Below are 16642 nucleotides of genomic sequence, written 5' to 3' on the forward strand. Positions count from 1 at the left end.
TGTACAGAACTTTGTTTAAGACAATGATTTAAAATTTAATATCATAAACAAGTGAATGTTAATACAGTAGAGCATTACAGAATAACTTTAAAAAAATGTATCATTAGCCAGGAAGCCTGTAGTTGAATCTAGGTTAGATGATGACAGGAAAAAAAGCATTTATTTAATTGTCCAGGAATTATCAAGAGCATAGATTAGAATCAAACATTTGGATCAGGATATAAAAACATAGCCAATAAATAATTGTATACTCAATAAACAATCATATGATTTTTTTGAGAGTAGAAATTAGAGACATTTTTATTTTTATTTTTAGGAGTTGGAAGGTATAGTCTTAGAGAAAGCAAAGCTGCATCTGAGGTGCGGGGGCCTGGAACCAGGCACTGCTGTGTGTAGGGGGCATTGACTCCGCCTCTGAGCAGCTGGGGCTTGGGACTAGGGGGGTCACGCATCTTTAGTGAATCTCCAGCTGACCTGAGAAGGGGAAGGGGCGGCGCGAAGCAGGGGTGTCATGTGGTGGTTGCCCTTAACAAAAATGGCGGCTCGTCACCCAGTTGTCCTTAAAGACAAAGGATAGCTACGTGGTTGCCTCTAACAAAGATGGCGGCTAGTCATGTAGCGGGATCGGAGCCATTGCGATGGGCTGTTTAGGCCTCCCTTGGAATCAAAATAGACCATTTGGGGTGATACGCCGCATTCCGGCGACTTGGAGTCCAATCAAAGGAAAATGTGAGTTTAAACCTAGAAAAGTCTACGGCTGATGGAACCGATGGGTGGGGCTACCTTGGAACTCATCCAAGGTAGCTTACCGGAAGTATAGGAGACAGGCAGGCGGCAGCCGTGGGGGCATGTGTAGCCACGCTGCCAGCCACGGTGGAGAGAGAGAGGGCAAAGCAGCAGAGTTTCTAGGATTGAGGGCCCAGCTGGTGGTGGAGAGTGCGGAAGTAGGAGGGCAGATGGGAAGGTCCTCTGAGGTCCATACACGAGTTCAGCACCAATGTTATAATTAAAGATTAAAGGCAGATGATAGATAATAAGATGCCAGGCAGCCGATGTTACGTTATACAGAGTTTATTAAATGAGCATGGGGGGAGAAGGAAAGGAGGGAAGGGGTACCCCAGAGAGAGAAGAGGGAGAGAGAAAGTAATGAGGGGGAGTGAGGAGAGAGAGAGAGAGAGAGAGAGAGAGAGAGAGAGAGAGAGAGAGAGAGAGAGAGAGAGAGAAGAAAGAGGGACCACATGGAATGTCTGTCTATTATATGGCCCTGGGCAGGGCCATGCCACCGTGGCAGATAAGCAGTGACGTCACAAGTAGGCAAACTGAAGCAGAATACTAGCAATAATAAAGTATAAATTGTTAAGAAAATGGAGCCTGCAGACAGATTTTTTTTAGAATAAAAGTAAAGAACGTCTCTTAAGAGTTAACAATACGTCACAAGAACAAGGATGCAGAAGCAAGTAAAGTGTCCAAGGAAAAGGAAAAAGAGAAAAAGACGTGTGCTCTTTAGGATCCAGCCATCATTAGAATCTGCCTCTCCTGCTCTGTCCACTTCACTCTACTTGCTCCTCTCAGAAAGTCCCCTGGTCTGATTCTTTTTACATCTTTACCATGGCCATACTCACGCTTGATGATTTTCCCGGTGCTTCTACCCCGTGTCTGTGCTCCACTTGTCCTCAGCCAGCAGGAGTAAAGGTACTGAAAGGCACGGTGTTGAGTGGAGGACTGGATATGAGAAACAAGAGAAGCCAAAAGCAAAAACAATCTACTATATCATAGGTTCACAGCTTATTGTTTGCAAGAGGGAAATGACTTGACAGTTGACAGTGCTGGCACAAGATCAAGGGCACAGGATATGGGGAGGGGGCTTTACTTTTAAATACTTTCTTTAATACTATCCTTAAAAAAGAAACAAAAAAAATCCTTCACAAACTTTATGTAATATTTTTTGGCATTTTGTTACTTTAAATGTATGGATGCTGTCATTCTCCTAGTGTGGGTGTCTCTTTAGACGCCATGGCCTGCTGTATCTGTCTGGCAAGAAGGAAGTCCACCAGTAACAGTGTTGGCTCAAACTTCAAGAAGCTAACCTTGAGTAGTTTATTTTTGGCCCATTTAAGCACAGGATTCATTTGGAAAAACAATTTTGTCGTTATAATGAATTTAACCCTGTGAGCACAAAAACACTTAAGACACTACACTGAAATTCCTGAAAAGTATTGACTTCTTCCATAAAGATAGATTATACAGATTGACTGAGAAAACAGGAGCAGCCAGTGTGACCTGGCCACCTCTAGCATGCTGAGGTGATAGGTGGGCTGCTCCTCATGCCTGGCTCTTATGTGGGCACTGGGGATCTGAACTCTGGTCCTCGGAGAGCTTTATCCTCTGTGCCCTCTCCTCAGACCATCTTTTTCTGTATTTTTCAGCACTGTTGGGAATGGCACGTTTGCTGTTCACGTTGTCCTGGTTCATGTTTTCATGGTGCGAGTTCATGGCAGGTAGGATGTGGATGGGATGGGCGGGAAGAGTGAGAATGCTGTTGTTTCTGCCAATCTTGGTGCTTGGATGGAGCCCCACATACTGTGGTTATAGCCTGCCAGGACTGTGAGAGCTCTGCAACGTGCAGATTTACTGACTGATCCCTCAGATGTGCCTTGTAAACCTATAGTGTGCAAATTTGCCTGCGTTGCATCCCTCTTGGTGCCTTGCTCCCTTCCCCATGATGTTGGAACTAGGGGAACTAGTCAGAGAAAACAAATGAACAAACAAAAAGCTCTGGCTTTGTCTCATCCAGGCATCTTTACCAAAGTTTTTGTAGAGGTGGGGAGGGACAGCTTTTGCTTTATGGCAACATTCAAAAGGTCTTAGTTCTGTAGCTTGGGAATCTAAGACAAGGGGCTGGCTGGTTCAGTTCTAGGATCACTTCCTGTTCTGTCATCATGGCAGAGAGCAGTCTCTCTAGTTAATGGCGCTAATACCATTCACCTCATGCCCTAATCCTCACCCGCAAAGCCCTTACTTCCAAATGCTGGGAGGATGAAGAATTCCGTACATGGCATGTCACCAAACACATTATTAGAAAAATGTAACATTTTAAAGATGACAACACACCCAAATTGATCTATAGACTTGGTGTGGTTCCTATTAGAACTCTAGCAGACTTCCCTGTAGAAATTGATAAGATAGTACTCGTGAGATGCTTTGGTAGTTTATGGTGTTTGCCACCAAGCCTGATGACTTGCGTTTGCTCTCTGGCGTCCACATGGTTTAAGGAGAGAACTTACTTTCACACGTGCCCTCTGACCTCTACATAGGTGTCACGGCATGCACTTATACCCCACCCCAATCTAATTTTTCAAGTAAAAATTAAGTAGCTGATTCTAAAATGCACAGGGACTCCTACCAGCCAAAACAGTCCAAAAAGAAAGAACATGGCTGAGGGTTCAATCTGGGTTAGCAAATGGCTATAGATAAAAGCCGTTCTAATCTCCCTAGTCCCCAGGGTTTATACATTACATCCCAGTGACTGGTTACCAAGGGCCTCCCATAATAGTTCATTTATTGCCACAGGTGGGTTGGACGTGGAGACAACAGGGAGGACACAAGTGGCATTCCTATACGACAATGTCACTATCGCCTGCAAGATCCCTGGGTCCCCACAACTGGACATCAAGACTGTGGGGATCATCTGGTTCTGTAAGAATGCGTCGGCTGAATCCGAGGCCAAGGTATTTGAGTTTTATGGAAATCACCAAGTGGCATTTCGCCCCGGAGCCATGGTGTCACTGTCAGGGCTGAAATCAGGAGATGCCTCACTCCATCTGCCTGGGGTCCAGCTGTGGGAAGCAGGAGAATACCGGTGCAAATTGGTGGTCACCCCTGAAAAAGCAGAGGGAACAACCATGCTAGAAGTTGTGGGTGAGTACTAGATGGAAGTTTCCTGTGCTTCTGCTGGGGCTAGGGGTGGACATGTAGATGACAAAGCAGAGGAGGTTAGAACATGTGTGAAGGAGTCGAGGGGACATGGTTTTCAGTCCCATCCATGGCAAGCTATGTCAATAGGCAAATGTTGAAGAGGATGAGGCAGGAGGATCTTGAATTTAGAGCTGTAGGATTTCCTCCTCCTCCTCCTTCTTCTTTTAACATTTTTATTTATTTCTATTTTATCTTTTTGTGTTTTTCCTGCATATGTGTCTGCTTCAGGATGTCAGATCATAGAGTTACATACAGTTGTGAGCTGCCATGTGGGTGCTGGGATTTAAACCCGGATCCTCTGGAAGAGCAGTCAGTGCTCTTAACTGCTAAGCTGTCTCTCCAGACCTAAGTTTATCTTCTTTTGCTACTTTATTGGGTTCTTATATCTATCATCCTTCCACTCTTACTCCATCCTAATCCATTACATTCCCCAACATTAGGCAGGAGATAAAGAAGGTTAGAGGGGAAAGGGCTGCAGACCTCATTAATCTGCTTCCTGCTGATTAAGGGCATCGAGTTCCTTGGGGCAAGTCCAATCTTCATCTTCAGGATATCCAGTTTCTTCTTCTCATCTCTTTGCTCACAACTGCTTGACAAACTGCAGCAGCAGCCTCCTTGGAGCACAAGTGGCCCCTCTGGGGCTCTGGCATTTCTATCCTCTCAAAAGTCAAATGTCACACACTTGCAGAAACTATCTGTATCTGGAAATACCATGCCCCTGCTAGAGCACAAGGCAAATCGTAATCACCTGCTTTTATTCCACACCTGGGATTAAAACAAAAACACATTCACGTAACATAACTGGATTATAAAAGAAACCAAAATTCTCACTACATAAGGTTACTTTGGGTTATACCTTTTTGTGAGCTTGATTGTAAAACGTTTGCCAGGATCTGCCTCCAATCCCTGACTACTGCCCAAACTAAAGAAGACAAAACACTTTGACACCTGTTGTGAGGTAGAGACTCAAACATGACTCAGCATGACTCAAGTTCAAATTGAGAGTCTAGATTGAGCTGGCCAGCGACTGCCTGGAGAGAAACATTTCTTACATCCTTTTACAGGGAGAATTTAAAAGAAAAGAAGACAGAAAAAGTACATCCTTATTGGCAGTTGCAGGGGGAAGCAAGAAAGCAGTTTAACAGAAGCCAAGAACATGCAGATAGCTGGGGCATTTTGACCCCAAGTTTCTACAACATCCCCACAGGGCTTTTCACAGTGGGGAGTGGAACAGGAAGGGAAAAGGGTCAGTTTCATGTTAAACCAATGCTGAGAGAAGATGGAGGAAACTTGTCCCATCACATTCATCACTAGTCTTAGTGAATAAGTCAAATATTGAGTTTATCCTTCCCTAAAGAGGTATAGTTGGTCCTATGGACCATTAATTTGACTGAATCAATTGTTCATTTTACACAATTGTCCATATTATTTAAGACTGTCCCGCCCCGGCCCGTGGAAAAAAATAGAGTCAGGGTTCACCTGAAAGAGGGGGTGGGGATTGAGAGTAGGGTACAGAGACATGAGAAATAATGAGTCAAGTCAGGAAATTTCTGATCAAGACTCTAAACCCTAACCCTGAGTAAGACTTTATATAGCAAGGTCAATAGGATCTAATCTGATCCCTCTCTCCCAGCTCCCAAGGCAAGAAGAACACAATAGCCTGAGTAGCTCTCTGTAAGAACTTCCTATTACTGAGTAGCTCTCTGAAAGGATTTCCTTAACCCTCCAGGTGTCTCTCAGTAGGGATTTCCCTACTTCTTTCAAAGGTAAATAGTCCAAGGATAGCCTGGAACACAAAGACCTCCTCTGACAGAGCTTAGCAACTGGAAAGTCACAGCGTGCAGCCCTAAGCATGGGATTTCTGACGTGACAGAATTTGGCATGGCTCCCCACGCCCCATCATTGATTGAATCAGGAGAATTAAAGCCCCAGCTAGTGCTGATAGCAGGGAAGTTAGCCATGGGGACCAAGAAACAGAGACTGGTACCAATTCTCTGATTAATGTCTTTCTCTTTTTGAGTTTTTTTCCTTACCATGGCAATATTTTCTCTGATTACTCCTGGTCAATTAACATAGAAACAACAAATTTCTCCCAAAGCCACCCTAGTCCCCCTTGTCTCATGAGAAATAAGTCTAAGCCTCTCTGATTCTGTAGGAAGGGAGTCTGACTGCTGTTCTAATTCAGAAATGGAAACTTTTTAATACCCTTACGTACTCAGCAATTTGTCAATTTAGTTTCTTAGGTTTTTAAATCCCCTGATAAAGGCTGATGTGCCCATGGCTGTTGAGCCGCTATACTGACTTTGACGAGGAGTGGGATAAGGACAGGCACAGCTTTTGTTAATAGTCCAGGGTCCATATTAAAACGTATTTCCCCTTCTTTCCCATTATATAGGTAGTACTGGGGCAGAGTGTATACTAAGATGCATAAAAGGGGTTTCTTAGTTTGGAAAGGACCAGAAGAGGCACATTCAGTCAAATGTTAGCACATGATTACAGATTAATCTCAGGGGCTGGGTAACATTGCGGTGTCTAGATGAGTTAGCCCACAAGGTAGAATAGCAGGCATTAGAATAAGGGGAATGGCATAGGTGCTGGGTCTCTTACACCGGCAGGTAGGGCTGGAACCGGAGAGGACTCAAGCCTGCTGTTTCCTCTCCCTGGGGGCTGAGCGTGATGGTGAGTGTTAACGAACCAGCCTTCTCCTACGAGACCCAGAGGAAAAATACACAGAGTTGGGAGTCTTATTGGAGCAAGATCTCAATTTTATTATGGTGGGTTTTTCTTTTATAGAGGTTAGGGAGGGCAGGGGAAAGATTGAGAGAGACTGAGACTGGGCTTAGCATGATCTTCCAAAATCTCAGCACTCACCCCCCAGTGACACACTTCCTCCTCGTGCAAAGCCTCGCCCTTCTGTTTTAATTCTCACAAATAGTGACACTCCCTGATGTCTAAGCATAAAATTTTATGAGAGCCTATTGGGGGTGTAAGACTGAGACCTCTAGAGAGATCTCTAGTCTATCCCCAGAGTCCCCACTAAGAGACGGAGTCCATTGTCGATGCAAATGCATAGGAATAGGAATTTATTGAGCCATTGTGATGGGGTCTGTCAGTATCTTTCAAGCTGCAGACCCCGAGAAACAGAGGCACAGGCCTTTTATAGGTTTTAGACAAAGAAATGAGTTTTACAGTATGTGATTGGTTGGCATTTGGGCAGAAAAGCTGCAAGCAGGGAGTTACAAGTCTTGGCGTTTGGTGGTTGGATAATGGGTGGAGGGGCAAGCTGACCTATGGGAAAGATTGGTTGAAGCAGTCACAGGGGGCGCTTAGGAACTTTTTTTAGTTGGGGAGGGGTAGTGGAAACTTTAAACACAGCTGGTTGTCCTTGAGTCCAGCTGGACTCTGAGCACAGACTGAGACCTTGAGTCAAGTTGGAGTCTTCAAGGTTTTTCCTGTCCCTGCCACACACATACAGTGATCTGATATCTGTCTGTCTTTGGTTCAAGCTGGACCCCCTAGAAATGTACATGCTTTGGCCTTAATGGGGGTCTTTAAGAGAGGACTGAGTAGGCTGACTTTTACATTTTTCCAGACTTTGGCTTTAATGGGGGTCCTTAAGGGGGCTGGTTCCTTCAGGGGGCATTCTTATTCAAATCACCACACTCTTCTCCCTGGCGCTGTAGGCATGTAGCCATATCATAAAGCAAAAATGTATGCAGTCCAACTTCAGAAGTCCCCACAGTCTTTCAGTCTTTGCACTGCATCAAAGTCCAGTCTCTTCTGAGACTCAAGGCAATCTTTTTACAGTAACTTCCTATAAAATCAAAATGCAGGTCTTCCACTTCCAACATATAATGGCACAAAACACATATTGCTGTGGCAGTTTGAATGAAAATGGTCCCCAGAGACTCACGTGAAAGGGCTGGGAAGGATGGCCTTGTTGGAGGCAGTGTGTCACTGGGGTTGGCTTTGAGGTTTCTGAAGCTCAATCTAGACCCAGTGGCTCTCTCTTCCTGCCACCTATGGATCCAGATCTATGACTCTGAGCCACCTCTCCAGCATAATTTCTGCCTGCATGCTGCCATGATTTCCACCATAACAATAGTGAGCTAAGCCTCTGAACTGTACGCCAGCTATAATTAACCATTTTTCTTTCCATTAGCATAATGTCTCTTCACAGCAACAAAATCTTAACCTAGACTTTCCAAAAGGAAGAAAAAGAATATGCTGAAGAAATACCAGACCAAATATGGGGCTAACACTCAGAAGGGAAACTTAATTTTCATCTCCATGTCTGATGTCAAAGCACTTTCAGATCTCTTGTTCCTTCCAGCTTTGTTGACTGCAACACACCTCTCTCTCTTGGGCAGTTCCACACCTTCTCTGCAGCTCTACTTGGCAGGTATCCCATGGCTCTGGCATCTCCAACATCTTGGGCCTCCAACATAATTCAGTTTTCATCTTCACAACCTTATGCAATGGCCTTTTTGGGCCTCTGTGTAGAAATGCTCCTGAAACTTGCCTGGCCTCAGTGGCTTTCCTTAGCTACAAAGGAAGATTCCATACTTCTTTCTCATATCCTCAACTCTAAAGTCAGAACCTTGAGGCTGAAGCTGCAAAGTTCTGCTACTTGATGTGTCTGGAACTTAGCTCCTTATTCAATTACATGTTCATCAGCTTTAAGTTATTTATAGTTTCCTTTACTGCTTAATCTTGGGGATACTTTTTAGGTAGCCAGATCCAGTCCAGTTACCTCTTGCCTCAGGGGAAACATCTTTTTATGTCCTTGGCAATGGAGGACAGCAATTCAACAGGGGAAGCCCAGTAACATTTAGGAGGTACAGTGTTTTCTCTTTGTTTTTAAATATCCTTTTCCCCGGGAGTGAGGAGTCCTCTTTCCCTATAGATCACACCGTGGATATGCACGGTAGCGAATTCCTAGTGATTTCCATGTATATGGTGATGGTCGTTCCTTTTCTCCACGTTAGAACCTGTGTTAGAGTGATCAATTCTTCTCCCTTGGTGGAGGTATCTGGCCCCAAGTCTTGGGCCCAAATTGTTTGAGTTAAAGTAACAACTGTAGCCCCCAGGCACCTGGCTTCCTCTTCAGTAAAGCTGTTTCCATCTGTGTAGAGTACTGCGTCAGGATCTTCAGGGAGATGTCTGTTAGGTCTGGGCAGATACCCTGAGCCACAGTGGTTAACTCAAGATAGTCGTGGATGAGCACCTGTGCTCATCATCAGGAAAAAGGGCAGTGAGTGTTTTAGTTAGGACTTTATTGCTGTGAAGTAAAACATGACAAAGGAAACTCTTATGAGGACAAATGCTTATCTGGGGCTGGCTTACAGTTTCATAGGTTTAGTCAATTATCGTCATGGCAAGAAGCACGACAGCGTGCAGGCAGACATGGCGCTGGAGGAGCTGAGTTCTGTTTTGATCCATAGACAGCCAGGAGAGGCCAGAAACTAATGACTTCTTGAGAAAAACTCTCAGGGTGTTTATCTCAGGGAGCAGCGGCATGGAACAGCTGGCCACTGAGAAACTCAGGGCTCATTCAGCCTTGTAAGCCAGCAAGAAAGAGAAAGAAAAAAACCGTATACACACACACACACACACACACACACACACACACACACACACGTAGGAACATACATGGAATGGATAGAGGAAGGAAAGCTTTAACACTTCAAACATACATACATACATTCATACATACAGACATTCATACATGCACACATTCATACAGACATTCAGGCAGACAGACATACAGACAGACATTCAGGCAGATAGACACTGTATGGTGGACGATGGACAGAACAGAAACTGAAGGTTCAGCCAACAAAAGTATTTATTATTTCTTGGTGCCTTTTATATCTTCTAAAGCAAAGTCCTCTACATCAGAAAAAAAATTATGTCACAGCCATAAAATCAATTTTCACATAATTTCTTACTCGGTAGGATTATTATTGGTTACATGTTTCTCCATTAAAACTAAACATTTCTTACTTATGTATTCATTCCACATGTTCATTGTGAGTTCAGAGTAACAGTTTTCCACACCATACGTTAACAAGGTTTAAAGTTGACAGGTTTTGCAGAGTTGTGCCAGGATTAATGTTTCCATGTTCTTCCAATAAGATGTATCTGACTAAATATTCTTTAACTGTTCCATGAGCTCATTATAAGTTCAAAGTAGTGTTTCTATCTGTCTTACATTTAAAAATTAGTTACTTGTCTATTTTCTGTTTATGGCTATCTATCATGGTGCATACCGAGACCCGTGACCTCAACCTCTAGATTTGGTGGATGTTTAATTTTGGTCATTAATCTGCCCCAAACCTGTTCTTCTTCCTAGTGCAATTTATGTGCTCAACACATAGAGGTTCACAGAGTTCCTAGCAGTTCTTGCTATTCTGCAGGAGGGTTTAAAGTTACCAGAATTAAGTCAGGAATTGTATAAAATCATTATCAAGAATTATAAGATCATCAGTTCATCTAAATAACATCATTACATCTTACTGATCTTCAGGAAATCTTCCCCACAGAGAGAAGCATAGGCAGTGAGGATTTCTCTATGCCAGGCCAGATGAACGCGAGACACAGCAAATACAAACATGAAAGGCACGTCAGCAGCACGAAGCCAGCCAGAAAGTTCCTGGGGCCATGCCTCAACCAGGGCACACCTCATCATCAGCCGCGCAAAAACAGTGGACTGCCCAGGCGTGGTGGTGCACACCTTTAATCCCAGCACTCGGGAGGCAGAGGCAGGAAGATCGCTGTAGGCCAGCCTGGTCTACAAAGCGAGTCTAGGATAGCCAAGGCTACACAGAGAAACACTGTCTTGAAAAACAAAAACACAAAAACACACAAACAAAAAACCAGTGGGTTGCCTCCAGGAAGCTCGTTTGCTTGCCACAGACCCTTGCTGCACACATGGCTCAGTATACCTTCAGGTAACTCTTAGTGTGGTGTGGTAAGCCGGCAGTTCTCCATGTGTTGATAGGGCTGGTTATAGCCCTACTTGTTTCTTTTCTTTGGTGTTGGTGATCAAATGGGGGATTTGAGAATGATAAGGCAAGCACTCTGCTTCTGAGCTACATTCCCAGCACTCTTTTTACCTTCTTTTAAAAATTGGAGATGGGCTCACTAACTTGCCCGGGCTGACCTTGAACTGGCTATTTTACACCGCTGTCCTTTTGCTCATATCCCTCCTGCTATAACCTTAGTAGCTGGAAGGTCTGCACCCGGCCAAGCTGAGTGTCCATCTTAGAAGATGATATATTTTCTATCTAACCAGCCTGTATAGCTGAGGTAGAAGGTAGCCAAGTGTGGTGTGAGGAGAGAAAGGGTGTTGATGCTGGCCAAACTGTGATCCTCTTCTCTGGCAGCTAACCCAACCATTAGATTGTTTGTGAAACCAGCTGCAGTAAGTCACAATGAAGAAAGACATATTGTATGTGAGCTGTACGGGTTCTATCCAGAAGCCGTTAGCATCAGATGGGAGAGAGGCACACCAAAGGATTCCCACTTCCAAGAAATGACTGGGAGCAATGTCACTGGTCCCACGGTGAAGAATAAGGATGGCACGTTTAATGTTACCAGCTGCTTGACTGTGAAGCCAGCTCTGGAAGACGACGGGACTGTCTACCAGTGTGTGGTGTTGCACAAATCCTTGCTTGTCCCCCAGAGGCTCAATGTCACGCTTCCTGAGAAAGGTAAGCATCCTTCCACGCTCTCCCCACTTGAGGACATGTGACTGGAAACTCGGGTTTCTGAGATCTTTGCTGGGGAAGAAGAGGAAGTTGAGGACTGAAGAGAACAAGTTGGGGTCCAGCTCAACTCAGACCCTGTATGTCCTGTATTTGGGTGGAGGGGGAGATAGTATCACCAGGGATCAGGGCTGTATGAGAGCCTGGAGTGCTCCCATGGCGGGCAGTGGGAAGCTTGTCAGCTCCTTGGAGACCAGGGCAAGTATCTTCTGAGGATAACACACTTTCAGCCCAGAAACAAGCCCTGCCCGTCCCCTTTCTAGTCAGGCTACAGGTCACTGTTAGAGACTGTTGCATGTTTAAATCCAATCAATAGTTCTGTCTTTGTATTGGTTTTGTTTTGTTTTGTTTGTAGAGACAGGGTTTCTCTGTGTATCCCTGGGTATCCTTGGACTCACTCTGTAGACCAGGCTGGCTTCTAACTCAGAGATCCACCTGTCTCTGCATCCAGAATGCTGGGATTAAAAGTGTGTTCCACTATGGTCCAGTTCACTAGTTGTTTCTTATGGGTTGTGTGCGAAGATGAGGAGGCCATAGAAGGTGGTCCCGATGATGGTTTCCTGTAGAGTTACCAAACTCCAAGGCTAACACACCTTTCTGGGAAGGTGAGGTAGTTGAGCTTATGTCATGGGCTTCCCCGGTTATGGCTCAGGTCTTTTGTGGGATTGACCCTGCTAATAAAAAAAAATCTTCATGAGTCGGTTCCCTGGGGGATGTCATGTGTTTGTGCCAGGTGAGCTGTGGATGCTCCTACAAGGGCCTGTGATTGTTTCTGATGTACGGATTGGAAGTATGTGTGTGCTGTGTGTGTCCAGTGCATTTTTGTCTGGGTGGACATGAGTTATATAAGGTCATCTAGAACTGTTTTTCTTTCTTTCTTTCTTTTTTAGAGATTTATTTATTTACTATGTATATAGTGCTCTGCCTGCATGTGCACTTGCACACCAGAAGAGGGCATTAGTTCATATATAGATGGTTGTGAGCCACCATGTCACTTCTGGGAATTGAACTTAGGACCTCTGGAAGAACAGACTGCTCTTAACCTCTGAGCCATTTTTCCAGCCTAGCCCAGGAAGTTTTGTGTGATACAACTTAGATATTACTTATACCATATTTATCTCTCATGTACCCCTTCCCTTCTTTTAGTCTTTTTGTCATTTCTTTCTTTTATGTTTGTATATGTATATGTATGTATATGTGTATGTGTGTATGTGTGTATATGTGTATGTGTGTATGTATATGTGTATGTGTGTGTATTGTATATGTATGTGTATGTATATGTATGTTTATGTATAGTGTAGTGTGTGTGTGTGTCTGTGGCATGTGTATGTGTATGTGTGGTGTGTAGGTGTGTCTGTGTGTGTGTGGATGTGTCTGTGGGGTGTAGTGGTTGTGTGTGTCTGTGTGGTGTGTGTGTGTCTGTTGGTGTCTGTGTGGTGTATGTGTGTGTGTGTGTCTGTGTGTGGGCTTGTGGTGTGTGTGTGTGTGGTCTGTGTGTCTGTGTGTGTGACTGTCTGTGTGTCTGTGTGTGTGTCTGTGTTGTGTGTCTGTGTGTCTGTTCTTGTCTCTGTGTGTGTGTCTGTGGCGTGTGCCTGTGTGTGGGTGTGGTGTGTGTCTGTGTCTGTGTGCCTGTGGTGTTGTCTCTGTGTCGTGTCTGTGTGTGTGCCTGTCTGTGTGTCTGTGTGTGTGTCTGTGTGTCTGTGTCTGTGTCTGTGTTTGTGTATGTGTCTGTGTGTGTGTGTCTGTGTGTGTGCCTGTGTGTGTGTCTGTGTGTGTGTCCTGTGTCTGTGTCTGTGGTTGTGGTGTGTGTGTGTCTGTAGTCTGTGTGCCTGTTTGGTGTGTGTGCCTGTGTGTGTGTCTGTGTGTGTGTGTGCCGGTAGGTCTGTGGTGTGTCTGTGTGTGTGTCTGTGTGTGTCTGTGTGTGCCGTGTGTGTGTCTGTGTGTGTGCCTGTGTGTGTCTGTGTGTGGCGTGCCTGTGTCTGTGTGTGTGCCTGTGTGTGTCTGTTGTGTGCCTGTGTGTGTGGCCTGTGTGTGTGTCTGTGTGTGTGTCTTCGGGGCCCTGCCCCCTCGTGCATGTATGGATGTCAGAGAACAACTTTGTGGAGTCATTCCTCTCCTTATGTGGACACCAGGGACCCAATTCAATCACTGTAATCTACTGAGCCATCATTTAGGCCTTGAATTTGCTATGTTATCTAGGATCCCAACCCATGGGACAGTGCTATTCTCAGTTGACGTGGCTCCCCCACCCTCAGTAAGCCTAGGGTAGATAACACTTTATACGACTGTGCACAGAAGGCTGCCTCCTCGGTGTTTCTCGGTCCTGTCAAGTTGACAGTATTAATTAACCATCATAACATTTTTATCTACCTCTCTCTCCAGGATCTGTGGATATGTACTTTTACATTCTTATCCCCTGTGTTCTAGTGATTCCTACAGCTTTTTTGTTTTTTCTTTGGAAAAGGTAAGAACCTTCAAGACCTGTCTGTAATGGAAAATGTGGCTTCTTTACAAAACTTTGTTGTGGTATGAGAGTGTGTTTTTGTTTTGGTCCCAATTGTGGATTTGGAAGTCCTTTATTCACCACTAAAAACAGACTCAGGCCGAGGCATGGTCTTTGTCAGATGAAAACAGACCCTTGAGAGGCATGAGATGTTTTCCAGCTGGAAACTACTTCATGTGCGGGTTATGGTTTTTGCCATCTGGGGAAAAAAAATCCTTGTTTGGACTCTAAGAGCATAGAAATAAGATCACAGAGACAGAGAGAGATCACTTTGCTTCGCGTCATTGTGCTTTGCATTGTTTGGCATTGCTTGGCTTCACAACACTCTTAGAGAGAAAGGCTCCAGAGAATGTTGGGAAGTTGTTGCCACTGTTTGCTGTTTGACTGGACTTCTGGAATCCGGACAACTGAGATTGGTATAGCCCTAAAGAACCCAATGACTGTAACCAGCAGGAAGTAGCTAGAGAGGTCTGTATCCCTTCTCCCTACTAGCCCACTTTCTCTCCCAACTAGGGATGGGGCGTTAGAAGGGAGGTAGAGGCATTTAAGAACCTTAAGTAAAGTAGGTTTTTAAAAAATCCAAGCCTACACCTGTGTCTTGAATTTAGCTCCAAATGTTCATGACTATAGTCACTAGACAGTGTCAGGAAGTTCTGGGGATGGGTGCTGGGGTATTTTGCATTGTTTTCTAATGTTGTTTTAAGATTTTTTTTCCATCTAGTCTCTTATTTGTGACCCTGTGGAGAAGGTCTGTAGAGACTCCTTCTGTCTGTACACAGGATACCATTTTCACTAATTTATTTTTACTGTGACTTGTACCTCACCTTATAAGTTGATATCAGAGCTTTGAACTACATGTGGACTGTAATGTTCTGTCACATACAAAATTGTCAGTGGAGAGAGTCAGTCCCCTCTTTGCTCATATTTTGTTAACATCGCAGTGGGCTAACTGGCTACATGTTTTCAGTGGCTTGCCTAAGAATTTCTAAGTCCCTCATAAATGTTTCTAAACTAAATCTCTGACTATCACCAAGACAAATGGGGCAGGGCAACTTCTTTAGATGCTTAGGAGACCAGTCTAAATGTGCTGGTTAATGCTCTAGATAGTTAAATGGTTCTTAGTTACTTATGGGTCAACCAAGGCAAAGGCTGTGCAAGGATAACGCTTCTCCTTGCACTATATTAGGAAAAGTGAGGTCATCAGCCAGGGAAATAAGGACTGCTGGGGCTGCAGAGATGGCTTAGTGGTTAAGAGCACTTGATGCTCCTGTGGGCGTCCCAGGGAGTTAGTTCCCAGCACCCACATGGCAACTCATAACCTCCTCAAACTGTCTTCTTATCTCCACAGGTTCAAGCACACACATGGTTCACATAATTTCATGCAGGTGAGTACAGGCATGCATACATGTACACACACACACACACACATACACACACACAAACACATCACACTATAGACATAAGTTTGATTTTAAAAAGGAAGATAATAAGGGCTGCTTGACACTGGGCCAATGGGAAACCTGTGCTTAAAGTTGTGTACAAATGTTTCTTTCAACACTGATTATTGTTCTTTTTGTGTCTTTTTAAATGTCATCTCTGATCCAGATGCCATCGTCATCTTGAAGGAATAGTAACTGAAGAAGGGGGTTAAGCGTGTGGCTCAGCCCAGATCTTTGCACAGTCATTTCTGCTGCTGTGCTTTGTCTCCCAGTGTCTTCCACAACTGGGCAGCCCTGTGGCCTGGAGGATCACCCTGCTTTATTCCTTCTATTGAAAATAGATTCTTACATAACATATCCCAGTTATGCTTCCCCTCCCCCTGTCCACTTCTCCTCCCATCTGAATTTACTCCCTTCCTGTCTCTCATTAGAAAAGAACAGGCTCCTATGAGATATTGATGAAACGTAACAAAGATAAAATGTAGCAAGAGAAAACAAAACCATCATATCAGAGTTGGGCATACAAACCAACGAAGGAGAAGGGGCTAAACCTTTGACTTGCTGTTTATTAAGAACAACTATAAATTTTAAAACACAACTTTTAAGGAAGCAGAGACTGACCGCCAGGAAGCACAGACTGACCACCAGGAAGCACAGACTGACCGCCAGGAAGCACAGACTGACCACCAGGAAGCAGAGACTGACCGCCAGGAAGCACAGACTGACCACCAGGAAGCAGAGACTGACTGCCAGGAAGCACAGACTGACCACCAGGAAGCACAGACTGACCGCCAGGAAGCACAGCCTCATGCTAATAAAACCGGAGATGAAAAGACACTGGTTAGGAAGCTTGGAGACTCACTGGGATATTCCCTCAAAACGTATATTCCACTAAACTAGAAATTTTTTGTTTTCTTTTTGTGTGTGTGTGTTTTAGGAGACAGGGTTTCTCTGTG

General features: G+C 44.5%; 1 protein-coding gene across 1 annotated transcript; it reads left to right on the forward strand.

Moving 5' to 3' along the window:
- Positions 1-1608: 1608 nt before the first annotated feature.
- On the forward strand, positions 1609-15488 carry Ncr3lg1 (natural killer cell cytotoxicity receptor 3 ligand 1). The gene is made up of 4 exons (XM_051149384.1): positions 1609-1692; positions 3471-3918; positions 11364-11690; positions 14127-15488. The coding sequence occupies exons 1-4, from the start codon at positions 1609-1611 to the stop codon at positions 14210-14212; spliced, it is 945 nt and encodes a 314-aa protein (XP_051005341.1). The 3' UTR covers positions 14213-15488.
- The last annotated feature ends 1154 nt before the right edge of the window (positions 15489-16642 follow it).

Source organism: Acomys russatus, chromosome 7 (genome assembly GCF_903995435.1).
Source record: "Acomys russatus chromosome 7, mAcoRus1.1, whole genome shotgun sequence".
Taxonomy (NCBI): Eukaryota; Metazoa; Chordata; class Mammalia; order Rodentia; family Muridae; genus Acomys; species Acomys russatus.

Bases quoted from the DNA above. Each gene is read 5' to 3' on its own strand.
- Ncr3lg1 (XM_051149384.1), top strand. From the start codon at position 1,609: ATGGCCATACTCACGCTTGATGATTTTCCCGGTGCTTCTACCCCGTGT. The intron at 3,919-11,363 runs GTGAGTACTAGA...CTTCTCTGGCAG, and splicing joins AACCATGCTAGAAGTTGTGG to CTAACCCAACCATTAGATTG. The intron at 11,691-14,126 runs GTAAGCATCCTT...CTCTCTCTCCAG, and splicing joins TGTCACGCTTCCTGAGAAAG to GATCTGTGGATATGTACTTT.